The sequence below is a fragment of the Cetorhinus maximus genome, chromosome 10 (assembly GCF_964194155.1).
Source record: "Cetorhinus maximus chromosome 10, sCetMax3.hap1.1, whole genome shotgun sequence".
NCBI classification, from domain to species: domain Eukaryota; kingdom Metazoa; phylum Chordata; class Chondrichthyes; order Lamniformes; family Cetorhinidae; genus Cetorhinus; species Cetorhinus maximus.
Genome location: NC_135888.1, coordinates 7,209,654 through 7,233,804, shown reverse-complemented (window position 1 = coordinate 7,233,804; position 24,151 = coordinate 7,209,654). Strand labels below are relative to the sequence as shown.

General features: G+C 38.4%; 2 protein-coding genes across 9 annotated transcripts; one reads left to right on the top strand and one right to left on the bottom strand.

Moving 5' to 3' along the window:
- The first annotated feature begins 416 nt into the window (after positions 1-416).
- Positions 417-6,137, top strand: hspa5 (heat shock protein 5). Its single transcript, XM_078549886.1, has 10 exons — positions 417-483; positions 1,105-1,259; positions 1,343-1,574; positions 2,334-2,468; positions 3,025-3,137; positions 3,288-3,442; positions 3,523-3,758; positions 4,311-4,548; positions 4,662-4,829; positions 5,237-6,137. The coding sequence occupies exons 2-10, from the start codon at positions 1,147-1,149 to the stop codon at positions 5,797-5,799; spliced, it is 1,953 nt and encodes a 650-aa protein (XP_078406012.1). The 5' UTR covers positions 417-483; positions 1,105-1,146; the 3' UTR covers positions 5,800-6,137.
- A 1,567-nt stretch (positions 6,138-7,704) lies between these two features.
- Positions 7,705-24,149, bottom strand: rabepk (Rab9 effector protein with kelch motifs). 8 transcript variants are annotated; one of them, XM_078549890.1, is made up of 8 exons: positions 24,045-24,149; positions 22,314-22,381; positions 15,050-15,201; positions 13,630-13,782; positions 11,931-12,092; positions 10,925-11,074; positions 10,335-10,490; positions 7,705-8,635 (listed from the first exon to the last, which is right to left on the bottom strand). In XM_078549890.1, exons 2-8 carry the CDS (start codon positions 22,364-22,366, stop codon positions 8,307-8,309), a joined length of 1,155 nt encoding a protein of 384 aa, XP_078406016.1. In that variant the 5' UTR covers positions 22,367-22,381; positions 24,045-24,149; the 3' UTR covers positions 7,705-8,306. The 8 variants fall into 8 exon arrangements, with proteins under 8 accessions (XP_078406016.1, XP_078406014.1, XP_078406015.1 ...); XM_078549888.1 differs by having other exon boundaries at positions 22,314-22,392; positions 24,045-24,108; XM_078549889.1 differs by having other exon boundaries at positions 22,314-22,392; positions 24,049-24,099.
- Positions 24,150-24,151: the final 2 nt, after the last annotated feature.

The following is a 24,151-nucleotide window of genomic DNA, read 5'->3' as shown; positions in this document are numbered from 1 at the left end:
CCCGCCAGGGGCAGCGGAGTTGCAATGACGCAACACGCACGCAATCGCCCGTTGGCGAGGAGAAGAGGGCGGGGGATTATGAAGCCGCCCATTGATTGACGGCAGGTCGGCTCAATGGCGACCGGAGCTCGGGCGCAGGTCGGCTTGCCATTGGGCCGGGCCGATTCGAGGTCTGCCCAATAGCCGCAAGCCTTGACGGAGAGGGGGGCAGCCTCACTTTCCCTCTCTACCCCCCCCCCCCCCCCCCCCAACCTCTGACGCGTCCGCCGAAAGCCCGTACGTGTCACCCTCCGGAGTGGCCAGCATGGTCCCTCTACCCAATCAGCAGCCTCCAACGCAAGGACCACCGACCAATCGCAGCGCTCCACGACGGGGAAGTCAGGAACCTATATAAAGGCAGGAGCGGCGGCGTCGCCGGTACCAGATTTGTGAAGCTGACAATAGGAGACATTTGCAACGGGCGAGGGCGGTGTTAATTAGCGGGTAAGGTGGGCCTTTTGGGCGGCGAGTAGATCCATACCCAGGGTGGTGGGAGTAATTGTGAGCGGCCTGATTTAGTGGGTTGCGATGTGTGAATGGCGAGAAAGTGAAGGTTTTTGGGGGGGCCGGGATCCGCGAGAGCACAACGGGGGCCGCATGGCAGCGCTCACCTCCCCATGTTAATTGGCTACTGGATGGATCTGAGAACAATAGTGTGGGATTAATAGGATTTTAATTAACTAAAATAATTTCCTGCCTTTAATTTTTATCCTCTGGTTCGTGTGTAGGATCTGTATTGGGGGGGGATTAGATTACAATTGGGTTGGGAAGGGGTGGGTGGGTGGGGGGGGGTTAGTGTTAGCTGACTATAAAATGGCTTCCGGGGCACTGGTTCACTTTGACTGTTCTCTACTGACTCTAAAGGGATTCGCCTTTGTTAGCGTTTCAAAAGCTACTCGCTTGAACTTCTTACTTTCCTACTAGCTGTTAACTTTACACTGGGAAGGATTATGTAACTCTGGTTGCCAATGATTGTCCATAGCGTCAGTGTACCAGTGTTTAAGTTAAATCTGATGTACAAGTTAGTTGACTTAACTTTCCTCTTTTTTTTTAAATTATATGTAGGGATTATCTATCAATCACTGGAGAAAAGGGCACGACCGCACAATGAGAGGATATTTGCTTCTACTGCTTGTCAGCAGTGTCCTTGCTGATGAAGATGATAAGAAAGAAAGTGTTGGTACTGTGGTTGGGATTGATCTTGGTACCACTTACTCCTGGTAAGTTTGAGATTACTATGGTGGTTCTGGAAATTTTAAAAAATTTTGAAGAAATAGTAATATGACCTACTTTCTCTTTGTAGCGTTGGTGTCTACAAAAATGGACGCGTGGAAATTATTGCTAATGACCAGGGAAACAGAATCACTCCATCATATGTGGCCTTCACATTGGATGGAGAGCGTCTGATAGGTGATGCTGCAAAGAACCAGCTGACCTCTAACCCGGAGAACACAGTTTTTGATGCCAAGCGTCTTATTGGACGAACCTGGAATGACCCAGCAGTGCAGCAAGATGTCAAATACCTACCTTTTAAGGTAATACAATGGTGTTCTCCCATTGCTAGAAATATGGGTTTTCATAGGCTTGCATCCATTTTCTAGGTCTCCTGTGTTGATATAGTTTTAACCTAATTCAGATCTGTGGAAGTGCATACATATGTTCGCATATGAACTAAATTTTAATCAAAAGCTCTAATCTGTGGAATGTTGAGCAATTAGATGTTTAATTTGTTTTAACCTAGTGTTGATATAAAGGGAGCCTTTCTTCAATTTGCCATGATTTAGTGATAGGTAGCATTCTTATCAGAGCAGGTTGTATTTGAGACATGATCATATAATACAAACTATTGCAGATGTTGGAAATCTGAAATCAAAACAAAATGCTTAGCTGGTCAGGCAGCATCTGTGGAGAGTTTGTTTCAAGTTAATATTTCATCAGCACAATTGATGCTTTTTTACTTCCCTGATGCTGCCTGACCTAAGTATTTCCAGCACTTGTCCATTCATATTTCATACTTAGAATGCATAGTGTAGGCTAATGGTTCAGACAAGATGTAAAATGAGTCCTTGTCTGCCTCTTGTTTCTTGAGGTAACAAGTGAGAAGTTTTTTGGAGCAGGCAAGTTCCAGTAGTGTTAATGAACACTCAAATAATTCATTTGGTCATATATGATGTGTGAAATTTGGCTGTGGCATTTCAAAACATAATTCATTGGATTTGAGTTCCAAGAATGATTTAAGGTGCTGTAAAAATGCAAGCTTTTTCTTATCCACTTCTGACTTCTTTAAAATTTAGGTCATTGAAAAGAAGAACAAGCCCCATGTCCAACTTGACGTCTCGGGCGAGGTCAAAACTTTCGCTCCAGAGGAGATTTCTGCAATGGTGTTGACCAAGATGAAAGAAACTGCTGAGGCTTACCTTGGCAAGAAGGTATTTCCAGTTGATATTCTCAGTTTATAACCTAAATAGACACATACATGTTTGCACTGTGATCTCCACTTCATCATTATATGTAAAGCTACTCATGTTGCATCCTGAAGCAAATTCAAACTGTTTAGGAGGCTCCTCAACTGGATGACAGATCATTTCAGCATTTTCCTACCTACTGAGATTTTGTATTTGAAAACCACTAGCAAATGCTGCAGGTACAGAAGAAATACTTCCAAGGCTTGTAGAAACTTGATAGGCCCAAATGTTTAAGGAACTTGACCCCAATTTGAGCTTGTTCAATGAAGATATAGAATTATAATTGACTGAATATTGTCAGTCACACCCTGCTTGAGGGGATTGGCTTGATGATCTGTCCTTGCTAATTGACTTTGTTGCCTTTCCATGATGACCAATTAAATTGCTACAAGTCTTAATATCTCATTGTCTGAGTGGAGGATAAAAAACTTAAACATCCCTGGCACTTGTAAAATCTCTCAACTGAAACTTCACACACTACTATTTATTTGGTAAAATAACTTCATTTGACCTTCTGTAGGTTACCCATGCTGTAGTGACAGTGCCAGCTTACTTCAATGATGCTCAACGACAAGCTACAAAAGATGCTGGTACTATTGCTGGCTTGAATGTCATGAGGATCATCAATGAGCCGTGAGTATTTTCACTGGCATTATTTGCTATAGTAAATGTTGAATGACCTACTGTATTTCAGACTAGTCATGTAATGGTGAGAATACTCACTCTCTTCAAACATCCAGTGTTTGAAAAACTTAATTTGGACTGTTTCCCTTGTCTCTACAGAACTGCTGCTGCAATTGCCTATGGATTGGACAAGCGTGAGGGTGAAAAGAACATTCTGGTGTTTGACCTTGGTGGTGGTACTTTCGATGTGTCATTGCTTACTATTGACAATGGTGTCTTTGAAGTAGTTGCTACAAATGGAGACACTCATCTGGGTAAGAAAATACATAGTTACATATACATCTTTATTTTGCCTGTTAGAATTTGATAATTTAAACAAATGATTTTTAATTAGGTGGTGAAGATTTTGACCAGCGTGTGATGGAGCACTTCATGAAGTTGTACAAAAAGAAAACTGGAAAAGATGTCCGGAAGGATAACCGAGCCATGCAGAAGCTTCGCCGTGAAGTTGAAAAAGCCAAACGTGGTTTGTCTGCCCAACATCAGGCTAGAATTGAAATTGAATCGTTCTTTGAGGGTGAGGATTTCTCTGAAACTTTAACACGTGCAAAGTTTGAAGAATTGAATATGGTGAGTAAATACTCTGCATTTGGCTCTTGTTTAGTTCCAATCTAAATCAACAGTTGGACAATCCATTTTTAGTTGACATTTGTTCTTTGGACAGTGATAACATTGAAAAATACATGAATAATGTTTTGATGCTGAAAATTGCAGTAATGAAAGCAAGCCACACTGAAGATTGACTTCCTCCTATTTTAAGGCAGGGGCTGAGAGGTGTCATCTCCTCATAATGTATTGCATTGTCTTATGAACAAGATAGAACACTAATTTGGCAACGATGGGGGACTTGTGCAATCAATTACTCTTGTCTATTGAAAATTGAGTATATTTGGAGTTGGTTGATTACCTGGGACTTGAATAGTGTTCATAATTCTTGATGGAGAATTTAGACCATTACCTGTACAATTGGTAATTTGGTCATGCTTGCTTAATTACATTTTATTCCATTATAGAATAAAGCTTGCTATTTTCAGTTCTTTGAAAACTAAGATGCAAAACTAAGTGCATTTAATCAGTGACAGTAAGGCAGACTAAATATCCTCTTGACTTTCTTGCCAACAGGATCTCTTCCGATCGACCATGAAACCTGTACAGAAAGTGATGGAGGATGCTGATCTGAAGAAAACCGAAATTGATGAAATAGTCCTTGTGGGTGGTTCCACTCGTATTCCTAAAATTCAGCAGCTGGTGAAGGAGTTCTTCAATGGCAAGGAGCCATCTCGTGGAATAAACCCTGATGAAGCTGTGGCATATGGTGCGGCAGTACAGGCTGGTGTTCTATCAGGAGAGGAAGATACTGGTAAGTGCCAGGGATTGTAAAAGTGTGGGTATGCACAAGATTAACTTCTTGACTTCACTGATTCCAAAATTAATTTTGTTTCCTAACTGCTTTCTTCTTGGATCTAAAATTAGGTGATCTTGTTCTTCTGGATGTTTGCCCCCTGACTCTTGGAATTGAAACTGTTGGTGGTGTCATGACCAAGCTAATCCCACGTAACACAGTGGTCCCAACCAAAAAGTCTCAAATATTCTCAACTGCTTCTGACAATCAACCTACTGTGACCATTAAGGTGTATGAAGGTAGGTTGCAGCTTGATTTATCCTTGCCAGTTATTTTTTTCTTATTTTGTCACATTGATCCTGCTGACAGAATTCTACAAGGAACTGTTGCCTTTCTATTCATTCCAGAGTGTGTCTAGTGTTCAATCAAAGGAATGGTGCTGAACTGATTTGTAGCAGGCATTGAGCCATATTAAGGCTTACCTGACTAAATTCTAGCTTTTGTGCTACCCATCTTTTGTCATACTTAAGATGCAAGTTAATTGGAGTTCCATGATCTTTGTGGATTCCTGTAACTTTAGACTGCAGTGAACTTTACCACTTTTAGTACAAGCTGCTCCATATGGTTCAACGTATAAAACTTTAACTTTTGAAAACAACAACTTTAGCAATGCAACTTAAGGCTTACATTGTTCTTGCCTTTGTAGGTGAGCGTCCACTGACCAAAGATAACCATCTTCTTGGTACCTTTGATCTAACTGGTATTCCTCCAGCACCTCGTGGTGTTCCCCAGATTGAAGTAACATTTGAAATAGATGTAAATGGAATCCTACGTGTTACAGCTGAAGACAAAGGCACTGGAAATAAAAACAAAATCACCATTACAAATGACCAGAACCGTCTGACCCCAGAAGAAATTGAGAGGATGGTGATCGATGCAGAGAAATTTGCTGAAGAGGATCAAAAACTTAAAGAACGTATCGATGCCAGAAATGACCTAGAAAGCTATGCTTATTCTCTGAAGAACCAGATTGGTGATAAAGAGAAACTTGGTGGTAAGCTGTCAACAGAGGACAAAGAAACTATAGAGAAAGCTGTGGAGGAAAAAATTGAATGGCTTGAAAGTCACCAAGATTCTGATATAGAAGACTTCAAAGCTAAGAAGAAGGAACTTGAAGAGATTGTTCAGCCAATTGTTAGTAAGCTGTATGGAAGTGCAGGTGGATCCCCTCCAGAAGAGGAAGAGGAGACTGAAAAGGATGAATTGTAATCAAAGGACCCGTTAAAATGTTAATTTTGTAAATAGTGGACTGTTTCGGAAAGAATTATCTGAATGATAAGGACTTAATTCTTGAATGTATGTGCACAATTTTCACTTGAGTGGACTGAACATTCTAAAAGGCTCAGTACTTTCCATTGCAGTTTCAGCATGAACTATCCAGAGGGAGAACTGGATTGGGAGATATCAGTTGTCAAGGGTATGAATACGATGTTCTCCAAGTACACAACACATTTTTCTATTTATTTGAAATCCCTTGTTTGGTCTGTGTAAGTGTAGAAAACATTTTCTACTGTATTGACCAATAAATGTTATGTTTGATACAAACATTTCCTTGTCTTAAGGATGTAGATATTTGAAAAAGTGCTGTGACTAAAATATGTCCTGCTGTTCAGGGTATGAAATTAATATTTGCTCTGGTAGTGTTCACTTGAATTCCACATGCACCATTTATACTCTTTAAATGGTATATGCATAAGGCATATTGACTTGAATGGGATGAGAGGATTGCATACTGTACCACTAATTGATTAAATCAATGACAGTCTTGACCATTTAATGTTTTGCTCTGAATTAAACTTGTTTAGAAAAGTCTAAACCAGGATGTATTTCAAATACAAGATACTGAATTGCCCAACTTTTTTCCAATAAAACAACCTGCAGTAATAAAGCACAAGTACATCAAAGTTGGATGAACTTGACTACTCAATTAGGTTTGCTCATTGAGGGATCAAACAAATTAAACAGTCAATGTTGAACCTTGTGTCTTGCCTGAAGTATAACACGTGTGGAACAAATTGAGGTAAGTGCATTATTTCTGCACATTTCTTTCATCTTTCAAACTTGAATGCCAAATGAGTTTTTAGAAATTATGGATTAGGTCAGTGATGTTATCCTTTGTCCTGGTTTGTTTTTCCAGGTTTGGAGGTTGGGAAGAGACTTTTATCCAGATATTTCACAGGTAACTAATTTGCTGCTAGGCCAGGCAATGCTCCAGTTAAGTGCCAGACAGTTTAAAAAAATGAATGTTAGTGAAGGGAAACTACTGTTGAAGTGGATCATCAATGCAATTTGCTCTATTTCAGTTCTTACAGAATCCAACATTTGGACACCTGGAAGTCAAGTAGTATTGGGATTTTTCAAAGTTGTTGAGTTAAGCCTATTGGAAGAACATGTAATGGGTGCTATTTTTCAAATGAGATTTCACCCACTAATTCTAGCATTTAACACGACAATTACTGTGAATACAACATTTTTAATGTGACTACTTAACCCAGCATAAATTTGAAGGAATAATTTAGAAAATGGTGCTGAGAGATTTCATTAATCTCTTTATTCCAGGAGCTGTAAGGGGAAATCTTGTATCCTAGATTTCTCATCACAGATGAATGAACACCATAGACTGCTTGTTTTCTGACATTACTTTCTGAAAAGTACTGCCACTAGCTCATCAGGTTACCGAATGATAAATTTATTGTACCTAATGCTTACTAGGATACAGCATGAATTACTCCAGTATCAACACCAACAATAGTAAATACATGTGGACAACACAAAGGCATATGAACAAAAATTTAGGATGTACAGTTGAGCAACTTTTATAATCAATTTTGATTTTATTTTAACTAACTTTAAAATATAAACATGTACAACTTTTTTTTAAATCTCCATTTCAATATATGCACAATATCTTGGAATTTTGCTTTTTGGTATTGTGTGTTCTAATGATTCTTTGATGTACTGCTGTATGTGATTTTAAAAGTTAGATTTTTCAGCTGTATCTTAAATTGGAATAGCTTTAAACTGAGGGCAGCATATAATGAAATACAAAAATTCTCATTTATTGTATAAATCATGCAGGCATGTAAAATTTCCTGAAGGTTAATTTTTCTATGCTTTTATGGATAAAAGCTACAGGCCTTATATGCCTGAATGGAGTACTCTGAGAAACCTTTATAAGGTTAAAGGAATTTAGTGTGATAACACCCTGCAACACAAGATGACACCTTCACAATCATTGGAGGTGCTGGTAGCTTGAGTGTGAGAGTCAAACTAGAGCTTTTTCAAATAACTTGCATAGTAGATTCTCTACCATTGAGCTCCACTAAATTTTTATGCTTGTAGTTATCTCACTTCATTGAAATTGGAAGGCTTTAACTGGACAGTCTGGAAATTTTGAAGTACATTTATGGCCATGATTTGACAATGAGAGTGTTTATATATAATTGCATAGGTTCCATTAAAGTTCCTGTCTAGTTAAATGGGCACTTGAATCAGAACAGTGATGTTAAAAAAAATTGGCAACATCAAAAGAACTGCTGGAAACACTTGACAGCATCTGTAGGGAGAGTGGTAGGCTCCAGATACAAGTATCTACTGTACTTTGATTTGGCAACATGACTTTTGTCAAGAGTCTATGCACTATCTTACCAGTCCTCCACTTTCCAACTATATAGTGAATACAGCAGTGTGCCTGATACAAGACCTAGAGAATGCAATTAATAGCCATCAATTACTGTGACAAAAGAGTCATTATAAATCCCCCCTTGAGTATCCATACCACCAAATATCAAGCACAGATTCACAATGCTCTCTGTTTGATTTTGAACCACTGAACAATTCCTTTGAGTAAGATTTCCCTCAGTCCCACTTTGCTTGTTAGATTCCTCACGTGTGTTCACCTTATCTGATTGTCCATCACTATCATTTGTCGCAGGAGTTGAAGTTTCATATTCTCTTATTTTCCAGGGTATAACACACATGGCGTGATCCAGTCGTCCTGCCGGCAGAGGGGAATCAAATTCTAGCAGTGTCCAGCAATTTGTTTCTGTAAAAAGTAAAATTAAACAAGTTGAAGTGAAACTTCTAAAGAGGATCATAAAACAGCAGTGTACTTGAAGGAATATAGGAGAACTTAAGTGGACTTTTATTTCAGGTGTGGAAGTGGACAAAGCAATAGTACTTAAGCTAGCTTCTGCAAGAAGGAAACAAATGTTTTCCAAAAAAAAAGGCATATTTGAAACTAACATACACATGAATAAGGTTGTGGCTGACTCAAGTATGCCTTTCATTTTAATACTCCTGTGTTTAACAGGTCTACTTAAAGTTAACTTGTCATGGAATTAGTCATCCTGTGCATGTAATATACTGTGAATATTTTTAACAACTGGTTACAAACCAGTATTGGCAGATACCTGGGAACAGGTTGTCTAGTGCCCTGTTGTGAACTGCATGGGGAGCAGGGGTATTTAAGGGTGGATTTTTTTTACAAAATGTACTAATATGGCAGAGAAAGATGAAAAATAAATTGCCCAGTAGAAATAGCAACCAAAACTGTTTAATATTTGAATTTTAAAATTACATACAATTGTAGAAAACCAGGCCAATGTAAATCAATGTGGCACCCCCTTTGTAACATAAGTAATATTTCTGGAATAGTCAGAGATCTACATCTATGCCCCCTGGTTATTGATCCCTCCACCAAGGGGAAAAGTTCCTTCTTATCTACGCTATCTATGCCCCTCAATTTTGTACACCTCAATCATGTCCCCCCTCAATTTCTGCTCCAAGGAAAATAACCCCAGTCTACCTAATCTCTCCTCATAACTAAAACTCTCCAGCCGAGGCAACATCCTGGTAAATCTCCTCTGTACTCACACTAGTGCAATCACATCCTTCCTATAACGTGGATTCCAGAACTGCACTCAATACTCTTAGCTGTGGCTAAGTTCCAGCATAACCTCGCTGCTCTTTTTTCTATGCCTTGGCTAATAAAGGCAAGTATCATCTACTTCTACTGATAACAAAAAAAGTCTGATTTGCATTTGATTACTTACACTGAAATTTTGGACGTCCAATAATGAGATAATTGTGCAGATTATGTAACCAGGCAAACGCACACTTTGAGATTTTTACTTTCCAAGGAGAGGCCACTTATGGGGCTGAACCTCTACTTTCAAAAATATTAAAAATAGAAAAAAGGAAAATTTCCCTTACATGTCCCCTCAAGTGACAATGTCATGTGTTGGGACATGTTCGTAACATTCAAAAACTTTATTAAAATTTTCAAAACCCTACATGAAACCTCATCCCGCTTGTGGATGAGGTTTCATGTTTTTTCTACTTCCCGCCGGGGCTCCTGGCCTGCCCGCCAACCTTAAGGTTGGACGGGCAGGTCCACTAATTACTTTAATTGCTCTGTCAATGGCCTCAATTGGCTAATGACAGGTCAGCTGGCGTGCAGCTGATTCTTGCTGCGCCCCCGCTTTCCTGAAAATTTAAATGGAGCATGGTGACGTCGGGAGTTTCGCCTGACATCACCGCACGTCATTTTATGCGTCGACGAGCGGGCCCTGCCCCCGCTCGCTGATGGTAAAATCCAGCCCATGAAGTTTATTGAAAATCAAATGTGGCTCATTTTAACAGATTAAAATAAATTATTGGGATTGGTCTGTTGCTGGATAGATTTTCAAATGAACAACCCCATCACAGAACCTTAAGATACAGAAGGAATTGAAAGCACCTACCAACATGATACTTATACATGGTGTTCAATGCTCCTGTGACATCCATACCACCAAAGATGAAGATGTACTTTCCATGGGAGAATGCAGAGTGAGCTGCACGGCCTCCTGGGATGTCACCCTTCATTTTTACTTTTATCCATCTCATGTTAACTGGAGCTGTACATCAGATATTATACAATGAAAATTTCTTCTAGAATATATCTAGAATTTTACTGAATGCATTTTTTTAAATTGTGAATATTTTGCTGTCAGGTCAGGCTCCAAGCACTTTATTGTAGCAATCCTCTTATTTCCTCCAGTTTCTTTTTCTTTGAATTGAGTAATCAATTCCTTCATCATATGTAATCTCTCTCTTTCTAAATGTCCCCCTCCTTTAGGTTCCCTAGTACTAAGGATGATTGCGAGTCTGATGAGAACAACCAGCCAACCTGCTCTGTCCTCATCCTGTACTTTTCTGTAACTAGCCACTACTTGTGCATAATTCCTTAAATCAAGACTGCAAAGTTTCCAAAATACTTCGACTAACAAAAAGGATTGCTACAACCATAATTTTTCATAACTTAAAAAGTAAACGTATGTACAAGACTTACCTGTATCAATTAAATACATATCGTTAAAAAAATTTTCCCCTGCTAATCCTCCGTGGATGTATAATTTGCTATCTACAGCAACCATCACATGGCCATGTCTTGGGGCTGGTGGTTTTCCTTCTGTTGATTGCTGTGACCAGCTAAGTGTGGCTAAAAAGTAGATAAATTTGCATTAGCATTTTCATGGGGAGAAAAGATTGTTAATGACTAAATATTGACAATTTATCTGTGGCATTTTCAATATTTGGATTCTCTCATGCCATGATGGAGCAGTATACTGGTGCCATGATGCCTGTAAAGTGAGTTTCTGTCCTTCACTAATGGTAAAAGGAAGTGAACAAATGCTGCACAGTTGCAGCCTCAAAGATAGATAAGTGATCCCAGCAGCAGGCTAAAGTAGCAGCAATAAATTTCTGGAAGCAAGTTGCTTACTTATCCTCTGGCAAGGGACTAACACAGCATTTGCAGATGCAGTAATCACCTTTAAGCAGGGAAGATACACACTAAGTCCTGGGAGACATTCACCACCATCACCTTAGTTCACTGGCAGCAGTTTTGCCTCTCAAGTCAAAAGGTTTTAGATTGAAGTCCAAACCCAGCATATGAGTAATGAAGGGTGCTTCATTGTCAGAGGTGCCAACCAGTGAACATTTGTTCGCGAAACCTTGCACACAATCTGGCTACAACACTTTGCTACAAAGCGGTAGTCACTGCATCTAAAAAGTAATTCATGAGCGATGAAGTGTTCTGGGTATCCTGCAAATGTGAAAGGTGCTATACAAATCCAAGTTCTCGTTTCTATCTTGGATGGCTTGTTCAACTGTGTTGACCCCATATCTTGGCCATAACATACACTTTACTTTGCCAAAACCTGTTCCTTGCCTCCACTGACACTGATACCCTCACTACCTCCAGTCTCAATTTTCTCAATTCCCTATGACTTGGGTATAATAATTCAGCCTCAAGGTCAGCATTACTTCAAATCTCTTAAGCTGTTTATTTGTACCTTTATTAAACACATGGAGTTGTGTATCTTGTACAGGTTCTGCTCCTTTATCCCCACCACCAAAAACATAGAGGCAATCTCCAATAGCTGCAGTAGAGCCATGACATGTTCGGGGTGTTGGTGGAGTACCATTTACTGCTGGGCTTCTCCACACTCCAGTTTCTGGTTTAGACAGTACACACAGCAACAACAACATTATGTCTGATCAAAAATAATCATTTTTGAGTTCAAGTTTGTACTTTGTATTGATGCTTTAATAAAAGATATTAGTATTCAATTAAAATGAGTGCAACTAACATACAGCTCAATAGAGGGCATGTGTTAAAAAAAATAACTCAACTGCGCTTCCAGCTAGAGTCACTGGATAGCAGTCGGAAGTGGGAACCCTGGCAGTTTTTACCTCCCTTTACAATGGGGCTCTGTGGTCACTTGTAGCAGTTCCCACTGTGGCTATCTACCTCTGCTTAAACTGGAATCTTCCTGATATGGACGGATTTCTATTTGATGAAGAGTTACATTCAACACAATGGCCCAGAAATTACTGGAGCAGGGTATCTTTCAGTGTGCCCCGTGTGGTAGATTTTGTTCCTTGCCCATCAGCTTGAAAAACACTTGTACTCCAAAATGCTGGAAATATGAGCTGATGTGAGGTCAGTGGGCATCTGGGACCTTAGCAACAGGACAAACAACTTAGCTTAACCAATAAGGGTATAGGGATTCAGATGGCAATGGAGGAGGCATCTCGGTGAATTAAAAGTGAAATTTGGTACAAAGAGAGAAATAGAGAAGGGAACAAAAGATTGGATTAAATGAGAAAATATAGAAAAAGGGATGTAAAAATTGTAAATTTTAAAAAGCTCCAAGAAAAATTTACCACCTGTAGGAGTGAAATTCCATATTTTCTGTCATTCACTTTCTGGGACAGGGAGGTTAAGGGGCATTGCGGGAACATAAATCTCATCCTTAAACGGGGCCTTACCAGCCCTAACTGTCTAATGGTGAGTTTAATTTGTTTTAACAGGGCAAATGCAACAATTTCTTGAAATGCACAGATGGTGGGCTATCATCTTGCATGGTTAATGGTGAAGCAGTGCAAATCGTCCAGCAATGTGACTATTCGCAACTCCGGGAGTATCTCTTCATGCCATACATTGCTGAGTTATTTACACGGAGAAAATGCTATGTGCGATAAACTCACTATTATTTTGACAGCAAATTCTGGCCCATTAACCTTTCTCTTTCAGGTATTGACTGACCTTTGTATTTGCAGCATTTTTTTATTACAAGTTTATTAATTTTTGAACCAAGACCACCATTTGGGCAATTTTTCTTCTATTCAAAAATTACAAAAGTTTGTTTACTGCACTAGTAGCACACATATATTTAATTCCATGTGAAAAATGCAATTTACAAATTAATCTGATTTAACAATATAAAAATACTGCTAAGCAAAGATTAAAGGTCTATCACACAATTATACTTTTCTTACCAAATAACTACTTTATAATACTGAATGGAATTTTGAGGGAATGTATAAAAAACTCCTTATCAGCACTCAGGTGTCTTCTTGCTCAAAAATATTAATGTGTGTAAATCACAAAAGGACATTAACATTATACCAGTTATTAGGCTCCTAAAGGTTTAGTTGTTTGTAGTAGACTAATGGCAGTGGAATCAATGTTATCAAATGTAATTTTACCAAAGTTTAAAACTTGGACACAGTTCCTGTTTGCAGATTCATCTGCACCACCAAATAGCCAAAGGTCACCAGGTCTGCTCACTGGAACAAAGCTGGAGTGCTCATATCGTGGCAGTAACCCCTTCCACTCTGGTACATCCCACTCATGTTTGTCTATTTACAAAGAACAAAATCAGTCAATGCACAGCTATGGATACAAAGCAATAAATAGATAATCTCAAAAAGGAAATCTTGTACAACTGACGAGCATTAACAACAGTACAAATAACTGAAGGAATAGATTGCTCAATTAGTATTGCATCAGGCGTGGCCTGATAACACAGAAATCATTAGCACATTATCCCAATGTTACATTACTAGATCCCAGCCATTAAAACACTGCTACTAAAAAACAAACATTGCAAAAGGTGTCTCAGTGAATTGGTGCTTAAGTAAAAAGGTTGCAAAAGTAGGGAAATAGAGGAGAAAGAGAATGGGACCATTGTACATATATTAGTTGATAATGAGTAGGTTTGCAAACACGCTATATTGGAGAAGTGGATAAGCACCCTATGGCGTTGCAGAGGCAATCTAGAGTCTTGTACACTTTATCAAGAAACTTTAACAACTTTTTGAGGAACTTATCTGTTTAGCATGTGTGTGACTGTTTGAATGACAAGTTTAATGACACATTCTTGTTGAAAATAATTTAGACATCGCATATTATACATTATTACAATATTTATACATTTTGTACACAGTTGCTTAAATCAATCACAACTGATAGTAGCCAATAACAATATTCACTATGCAATCCACTGGCCTTGGGTTTGGCCCAGGCCTTCTATACCCAACAGTGTAACACATTTGGAACCTCATGGCAGTGACATTTAATGTTGTGCCTCACTAAAATGAGAGTTTCACTCAAGGAAAAGCTAAAATTGCATCTCATTTTAGGGTCATCAATTGTGAAGTCACTGAGCAGCACTGATGGTATTTAAATCCAACAGTGCCATTCTATACCAAGAGTCTACTGCAGCAAACTACAGTCATCCAAAGAGTGATAAGACTTGGACACAACCAGCTTCTTTTCCTTAACCTTCTGGGGTTTTCCCGTAATTGAGAATTATGCAAAGACAGAACAGAGACTGTGAACTCACAATGTGAGGAATCACGGTCCTGAGCTGGTGTTGTCAACATGTTGCCACCTTCACCAAAACTATTCTCCAGTTACTTCTAAGATCACTTAAATTTTTTTATTCTACAAACTTACTGGGCACATTACTAAAATACAGTAGCAAATCTAGGCTTTATGTAGAGGGAAGGGAAAACAACAAAACTTCAGCAAAGTTAATTCTGGAATTTGGTATTAATATAAATTAGTATACTGAAAATTTCAATTTTAACAGTTCAAACAAAATAAAGAAAAAAATGTTGTTACCCAGATCTAAGATATGGGCATCAGAAAAACTTCCATTGGGGTTTGCTCCTCCAACTATAATGACCTTCCCTTTCTCAGAGGTATCTGGAATATATGTGAGAGTATGACCAACTCGAACATCTGGATTCTCCCCTCTTGGTACAAGAGCATGCCTATAAATAGGGGTGGGGGAGAAATGAACAAACTCAAACATTGCTCCTGCTTAGCCAAGACATTAAAATTCACTCTCAGTGAAAATAGGCATGAGTCTTTAAGCCCTTCTGAACAGTTCTCTATAAAGAATGTCATTATCAACCTCCTCTTCTCTGTTAGATTTTATAATCATATAAAGATCACCATTTATTGTGCAACTTAGTGCACAATATTTTTCCCTACAAGATTTCTGTATCTTACCTTCTCCCCTCGTTAGCTATTCCACAGCATTGAGGTTAAGAATACTTTGAAATGGATCAATAGCATAGCACTAGGTTACCCAATGCTACCAAAAAGATGCCATGCATACATATGGCCCATTCAAACTAAGATATTCAATAATAAAGTTAAATTGTGATTTGATTTCTTTCAAAGATACAGTTGATGTCCTACTGTGTCTGACAGTCACAGAAGGCTCCAAATGCACTGTGAACACCGCAAGATCTTTCTCCAAGGTGACTAGGACATACAGAAGAGAGTTACAGTATGCAGTTAGGGACACTCTCCCTATGGGTCTCTCATGTCCTGGTTTGTGAATAGCTGACTCACTAGGATGTTCTCCAACCTGTTTGTCCTTATGTTCACTGAAGGTCTGAACACAATAGACACAAGAGTAAAATGCAAAGTTGAGAAGCAGCTCTGTTAAATATTGAAACAAGAACTGCAAGCATTGGCTCCACAAATAAAATTGATTTATATCTTTACCAGGCAACTGAATAGGAAAGCAGGTCAGATATCTATGAAGTGGTAGAGAAAAATGTTTGAAGCCACCATGCCATCCAACACTCTCTTCCCAGGTGCAGTGCAGCATTCTTGAAATCACACCTTTCCACTAGAGATGCTATTCTTTGCTGGTCAGCAAGATGTTGCACCGGCAAAGAGGATAGACAAGTTATCAGCTTTTAGATTTCCGATAATCCTGATCTAGCTGTGGTTCAGTGAGCCTCATAGTCACCGGTTTCCTTTTGCCTTGCACTATCATCCCTTTGACATTTAATCACATCTGTCCTCCACCCAATCATAGGGCTTCCTTATTGCTCTTTCCCTGACTCTCGCCCTGCCTTTTCCTGTCTCCGTACTTGCTTAAAGCCTGTTACATTGCTAACTTTTTCCAGTTCAGGCAATAGATCATTAACCTGAAATGTTAATTCTGCTTCTATCTCCACAGATGCAGCCTAATCTGTTGAGTATTTTAGATTTATTTTAGATTTCCAGCAGTATTTTGCTTTTGTACCAGTGTTATCCTCACAGGAGGATAACTTTTTTTTTGTTCCTTGTGGGTAAGTGCTTCGCCTTCATTTTGTGCCTGTCCTAAGACTACAATTAGAATCAGAAGCTTGTCATGTGTGGGATAACAGATAAGAATGTATATTGTACCTCTCTACAACTGTACATTGGTACAATAAGCTGTGAAATTTTAACAAAACATTCAGTTTCACTTCAGGAAAGTAAAAATATATGCATACCAAGCCAAGTTTAATTGTTCTAATCCTGGATGAGAAGGTGAATGGAGTTTCACAGTACCTTCCACTCATAGGAATCTTCAGCTGTGATTTGCATTGGAATTATTTCTTCCTGATGCCTCAATAGCTCAGCAAGAAAAAAAGTGCTTACATTTATGTAGTGCCTTTCACAACCTTGGCACAAACCAAAGTGCTTTGCAGCAAATTAGGTACTTTTCAAATGTAGCTTACTGCTGTAAAGTGAAACAGGACAGCCAATTTGCACACAGCAAGCTCCCACAAACAGTTATATAATGATGACCAGACAATCACTATTAGTGACGTAGTTTGAGGGATAGATATTGGCCAGGAAATTGGGAAGAACTCCTCAACTCTTCTTTGAAATGGTGCCACAGGATTTTTATGTCCACCTGAGAGAGCAGATGCGCCTTGGGTTAATGCCTCTTCTGAAAAACAGCATCTCCGACTGTGCAGCACTGGACTGCCAACCTAGGTTTTGTGCTCAGGACCCTGGAGTGAGATCTGAAGCTTTTGACTAGAGTTAAGAAGTGCTGAGCAACAGCTGACACATGCAGCAATTAGACAAGTCATACAAACCAAAAAAGGCCAAGATTTAACCTTCAATCTGTGTTGATTTAGCCAATTACAGCTGGGACGGTGGTGGAGGTACTACAATTAGCTCACTATGTGTGGATTTTGTTTATTCCATATTAATTGGTTGCTGCTTTAGTGATCAACAGCAGTACTTTAATCCTAGATTTAAATTGTTAATGGCTATGCAAATGCAAATATGTAAACATAAAAATGTTAATGGTTTTCCATTTCTGGGTTAGTTGACAGTGTTAATTTCATGATGAAAACCTGTTGACATGGAGAATATGGATGCTGATTGAATTGTCACAAACAAAAATGAAAAGTTCCTGGGCGGATGTGTGAATTCTTTCTATTACTCCATTCACATCTATGTATATTTGGGTCATTGTATATAGGTTTTATATCCCTGAGTTGTAATATTGCTAACTTTACCTCATAACCTGATTTAAAACAAACCAAATGATTAAAAAACAGTGCCTTAAGGCACACATTCTGGGATAAGAAAAGCTAGCTGCATGTGAGGATAACACTGACGAGTTAACCATTGCATTTTTACGACATCCTCACTTTATGGCATTTCTACCAGCTCAAGCTAAGGCCATCCAAAAGTGAAGATCAGACAGATTAATGTGCTACAACTTTTGACCAAATCAGCTGTTAGTGAATCATTTACAATCTTGGAAGAGAACTGCTATGAGAAAGCAGGTCTCCTTACAGTGGTTGAGACACTGGGGAAAAAAGTATAGAAAATTGGATTCTTATTTTTGACAAGATAATTCAAATTTGGCAATTATTATTTCTGGCAAGGTTATTTAGTCAAATGATGCTTTGGTAATTGATCTGGTTGGTTGAATTGGTCATTTTGATTGGTGATTACTGGTCAATAAATTAAGATCTTTATAATAAATTTAAACTTTACACTCGCATCAGAAAGTTTTGGGAAGTTGAAGGGAACTTTTGAAGAAGTTTAGACCGTATTCAGTAATGTTTAAGTAGTGTTTAAGAATTGAAAATAAGAAAACAAATGGAAAGTGCATCACAACAGTTAAATCAATAGCATAGGCTTCTAAGCACAGTAATATAATAGCAGAGACCTACTACCTATGTAGGAAAAGATTATTTGAGAAAACAATGAATCCAGAATAGACTGAGGAAGGCAGACTATTACAGTAGCCTACCACTCAAGGACACAGTTTGTATGATTTTATACTCATGTCATAAATGAGCAGCCTTTACACTGGAAGTTTATCAGTGATAAGTTAAACATAGAAAGCAACCTTAGTTTTCCTAAGCTTTTACTGTAATCTTGGACACAAAATATTACTTTGTATCACTGTTACTAAGCAAAACCTAACTATGGCAAACATATTGTAATGCAATTAAATTACTATTAGGCTCATGACGTTCTCTAGATTATGTATATTAAATATTAAAGATGAAAATTCTTTTGATGTTGTCATCAGTACTTAATCTTGTGTTGATATTAATTTTATTATAGATTTTAATAAATAATAATAGATAATGTAGCCTAATATTATTTAATGCCTCTGCAAAGTAGAAGCTGCAATTCATTCTGTTTAATTGCTGTCTTCCTGTGTTCATACTTGGCTTGATTATCACTATCTTGTGAATTCAATTTGTGGGATATTTTGGGCATCATATATGCAAACCTTAAACATAAAATGCTAAGTCCCGATCCAATCTTTGGTGTGTGGATATTAGCTAAAAAGTTATTGTGCAGGACTTGGTGTTTTGTATTTAAAAGCATTTCAGTTTTCACCAAATTTTGGTATTTGATCAATGGAATTCTCAGAAGTTTTGTGCCTAACATCAAAAATAGTATGCAAGACAAAAATCAGGAGGCATGTCATTCAGAAGTATCTATACCTAAAGATGTTTCTTTTGAACATCATCTTGGACATATCTTGTTATATTTACATTTTATACTTCTTTGGTATCTGAACATAATGTACTTCATATTTCAATTCAATCTAAAGCTTCAAATAAACGTTAGTAGTTTAGACCAAGAGAACTGTTTTTAGTTTCCTCCAATCTGAACTCAATACGTCAGCACTACGCAAAGCTATTTTAAATCCAATAAGATGACTACAAGGGAGTAATTGCAATTCACAACACTGAAAAGGGAAAATTACTGAATAAAATAAAGCTTCTGGCATAGAGGATAACATCCAATTAAGAGAGTCCTTGTGAAACAGTTCTATGAAAACCTAAAATTGTAATAGCGCCCTGGATTTTAAAAAATGACGTTCTCCCACCTGATTACATCCAGAGCCTATAGAATGGGATCTATGGATGACTTTCAGGCAAAGAAAGAAGTGTTCTTGGCTATGGTGGTCTCTGTGTTAGAAGAGTTTGTTAACACTCATTATGAAGACTAATGCATGAACAACAGGTGCCTGGGGGAGGTACTATAGGATGACTGGCATCTGTGGAACAGTAACCCTATGAGGTGAAATGCGCTAGGGAAGGAGAGGAAAATTGGCACAGAAAACTGCTAATGAGTGGGTGGGGTAAATTACCTTCTAGTCCCTGTCACATTGAATTCTGCACAACCTCTTAGATTTTTATTCATGAATAGTATGCATTTCCTACTTTTCCCTGTAGCTGGCTGCAATCCAACCACAGTTCAAAACCGTTGCTTCATAATAATGTTCACAATGCAGGGTTAATGATTTAGCATCATTACAATTTAACTTGTTATGGAGGAAATTTTATGCTTCATATGAGTATGCTACTACCTTAAAAAGTTCAGTTCCTAGCTATAAAAAATTAAATAATTTTAACCATCTCTTAGATGTCACCTGAGTGAAAAAATCTCATCGCGCAACATTGCTGAACAAACAGAAAAGCAACCTTTAGAACTGTCCAAAAGTTTTCAATACTGGGAGATCATTTGCTCATTAACTAGACTATTAAGTGATATTTCAATTTATTGTACTGGAAGGTTAAGCATATAGAAACTACTTGACTAGAGTTTGGGGTTGTCTCCTGCCGCCAATTATTGGAGTTTACAAATGCATTCCGATGTGTGTTAGCCAGCATTCTTCATGCTTTGATAGATGGTTGGATCAGAGATGACCACACATTCTCTCCAACTAGGACCACATATCATTTCTCCAGGGTTGGTCACCCTTCCTCCTTTCTTGTTGATGATAGGTTTTGGTTTAGGCTCTCATTAGTTTCAACTGAACCAATGGAAAGCCCCAAGAACCATAATTGGTTCTGAGCTGTAGTGATCATTCTAAGCAGATCAGTGCCTTAAAACAGGGTTTTTCCTGTTCAAATGGTGTACATCTTTCATATGATATTCAAAATGATACATGTGCCAGTGTAAGTCTATAGAGATGAGGCAGGATGGAAGATATTTTCAATTTTTAATCCCATTTCTAAAATTAATTGAGCTGAAAAATTTCACGTTATAAGTAAATTTCTCCACTACTGTATATTGTAAAATCATTTCAATTTTTGATCGAATAATATAATTAACTTGGAATGAGGGATACTGTAGTGGTTATGTTACTGGGCTAGTAATCCAGGGGCCTGGACTAATGATCTGGTGACACAAGTTCAAATCCCACCACAGCAGCTGGGGAACTTAAATTCATTTAACAAACTAAAAATTTGGAATAAATATTAGTAATGCTGGCCATGAAACTACTGGAATGTCTCTAAAACCCATCTGGTTCACTAATATCTATTAAGGAAAGGAAAGCTGCTATCCTTATCAGGTCTGGTCTACGTGTGACTCCTATACACACGGCAATGTGGTTGACTCTTAATTGCTCTCTTAAATGACCTAGCAAGCCTCTCAATTGTACTAAATCACTATGAGAAACTCATGGACTGCAGTGTTTTAAGAAGGCAGTTCACCACCACTTTCTCAAGGGCAATTGGGGATGGGCAATAAATGCTGTTGGTGTTAGCAACACTCACATTTTGTTAATGAATAATTTAAAAAATCTTCCTTTCTTTAAAAATATATATTATCGTGTGAAAAGCATTAAGAAATTTAGTAAGAAGAAATCTAGGTAAAAGTGCTAGCATGGGACATTAACAAGGTTGAAGAGAGTAGGATTGAAGATAAGATAAATCAAGAGCTAATAGCACCAAGCCTGGGTTCAAAAGCCTGTCAACCATAGGATTAAGGAACGATTGATATAGTAAGGAATATAACAGGTTTGAGGTCTTAGAAAATAATAAGTTAGAATAGAAGACTGTACAATGCATCTTTACTCCAACATACTGATGATGCAGAAAGTAGAATTATGTGCAACATGACAGAAAATGACATTTTAACACTCTGCAGGTGCTAGCACTGAATCATCAGTCCTCCTTTATGTCACAATCATTACATATTACATAGAATACACTGAACAGAAACAAGCTATTCAGTCCAATCAGTCCATGCCAGCATTTAGGCTTCACTCAAATTTCTTCCCATCCTTCCTCAGATAACTCAAGTCACTCTATTCCTTTCTCCCTCATATGCTTATCTAGCTTCCTGTTTAATGCATCTATACTATTCACTTTAATATTACCTGTGGTAGTGAGTTCCACATTCTCACCACTTTCCAAGTAAAGAAGTGGCTTCTGAAATCCCCATTTGATTTCTTAGTGACTATCTTATATTGATGGTCTCTTCCCCACAAGTGAAAACAGTCTCTCTGTGTCTATCAAAACCTTCATAATTTTAAAAGACTTCTGTTAGGTCATCCCTCAGCCATATCTTTTCAAGAGAAAAGAGACCCAGCCTTTCCTTGCTATCATTCCTGTAAATCTTTTTGCACCCTCTCCAATCCCTTTTTTTAAAACAAGATGGCAACCAGTACTGTATATATTTACATATCATCTTTCAACAACATATTATTCGTGTATAGTTTTAACAGCAGAAGAGTAAATGAGGTGGGGGCATGTTATTCCTGTTTCACTGTTCCACTTTACAGTTACAATGTCCATTGATAGAGTGAAATTAAATGCACACTTTAAGATCCTACCATGTTGCTATTTGGGGACTTTCCCCTGGCTCCAAGACAGTCAGCAATTCCATTACCTTTTGATAAACCTGGAAGAAAACTGCCAGATATTGAACAATTAAACTTTCATATCATATGAAATGTATAAAAACTAATTGCATCGTAATTTAATCCTTATTAAATTATATTAACACAAATACTTAAATTAATCCGTGCCACAGCATATTGGAGCCTTAATGTGGCCTTAGAGTAATTTACAATTTTAAATAAATTTGTCACAGGCATCAAGATCGAGGTATGTGCTACAGGTAGTAAACCAACTGCCGAACAGCTGTCTGCAGTTTTGAATCCGTTTTATCAATCACTCAAGCTTTCCTATCAATCCTTGCGATTAAGTTTAAAAATCAAACGTACAAAATTCTTACTTGGATATACAAAATATATAACATCAATCCTTGTGGGACACCCACTTTATATTTCACCCTAGTCCCAGTATGATAATTAAACGTTCATTGCTACTCTCCGCTTTCCGTCTCTAAGCCACTTATATTAATATCCATTTACCTCCTACTAGCGGGTTAAATGTTAGATGCTAGTTGTGACCACTTGGAATAAGCTTTTACCCCAGCCTCAACATCCACACGTTCATAAGAACGTAAGAACTAGGAGCAGGGAATTCAGCCCCTCAAGCCTGCCCCGCCATTCAATACGATCATGGCTGATCTCATTTCGGCCTCAACTCCAATTTCCCGCCCTCTCCACATAACCTTTCAACCTGTTACTAATTGAAAATCTGTCTACCTCCTCAAATTTATTCAGCATCCTGGCATCCACTGCACTCTGAGGTAGTGAATTCCACAGATTCACAACCCTTTGAGAAAAGTAATTCCTCCTCATCTCTGATTTAAATCTACCACCCCTTAGCCTAAAACTATGGCCTCTCATTCTAGAATGCCCCAGAAGGGGAAACATCCACTCCAAGTCTACTTTGTCTTTCCCTTTAGCATCTTATATACCTCAATTAGATCTCCTCTCATCCTTTTAAACTCCAGCGAGTATAGGCCTAAACTGCTCAATCTCTCCTCATAAGACAAGCCCCACATCTCTGGAATCAATCTATTGAACCTCCTCTGAACCACCTCCAATGCGACTACATCCTTCCTCAAGTAAGGGGACCAAAACTATGCACAGTACTCCAGGTGTGGTCTCACCAGTGCCTTGTACAGTTGCAACAACACTTCCCTATTTTTATACTCTACTCCTTTAGCAATAAATGCCAAAATTCCATTTGCCTTCCTTATTACCTGCTGTACCTGCACACTCGCTTTCAGCGATTCATGCACGAGGACACCCAGACCCCTCTGCACTGAAGCATTCTGAAGTTTCTCTCCATTTAAACAACAAGTCGCCTTTTTATTCTTTCGACCAAAATGGATAACCTCACACCTATCCACAAATTTAAGTGGAATATCCTTGTAATACTGGAACAAAAGCCGACCGTCTCCAAACATCTGGAAGTCAGTCCAATGTTTAAGTTAGTGTGCCTCTTGCTCCTGGAAACACATCCAAAGACACCAAAGACGAAAAGGACCTCAAAACTGTTGGGACCCTGGAAGGATATCAGATTACAACTACACCAGAATCCGATCCGATGTAAGCCATTGATTTTCAGCTCCCTTTTCCCCCAGGGAGTATTTATTTATCTCCAACATCCCAATGACTGACGGAGGCAGCACCTTTTCCTCGCTATACTTACACCGGCACGGCTGCGCCACCAAAGTTTGGTGCTTCCTATCTCTTATCTCCCTCCCCCACCACCGCCTCCCGATTTCTTCCTCTCGGCGTTGCTAAGGGGACCT

Excerpts from the sequence above, each read along its gene's own strand:
- hspa5 (XM_078549886.1), top strand. The coding sequence starts at position 1,147 with ATGAGAGGATATTTGCTTCTACTGCTTGTCAGCAGTGTCCTTGCTGAT. Across the intron at positions 2,469-3,024 it reads AGGCTTACCTTGGCAAGAAG|GTTACCCATGCTGTAGTGAC; the intron begins GTATTTCCAGTT and ends GACCTTCTGTAG. Across the intron at positions 4,830-5,236 it reads GACCATTAAGGTGTATGAAG|GTGAGCGTCCACTGACCAAA; the intron begins GTAGGTTGCAGC and ends TTGCCTTTGTAG.
- rabepk (XM_078549887.1), bottom strand. The coding sequence starts at position 19,066 with ATGCTTTTAAATACAAAACACCAAGTCCTGCACAATAACTTTTTAGCT. Across the intron at positions 13,783-15,049 it reads TGCCCATATCTTAGATCTGG|ACAAACATGAGTGGGATGTA; the intron begins GTAACAACATTT and ends CTTTGTAAATAG. Across the intron at positions 11,075-11,930 it reads ACTCCATGTGTTTAATAAAG|CCACACTTAGCTGGTCACAG; the intron begins GTACAAATAAAC and ends TCTACTTTTTAG.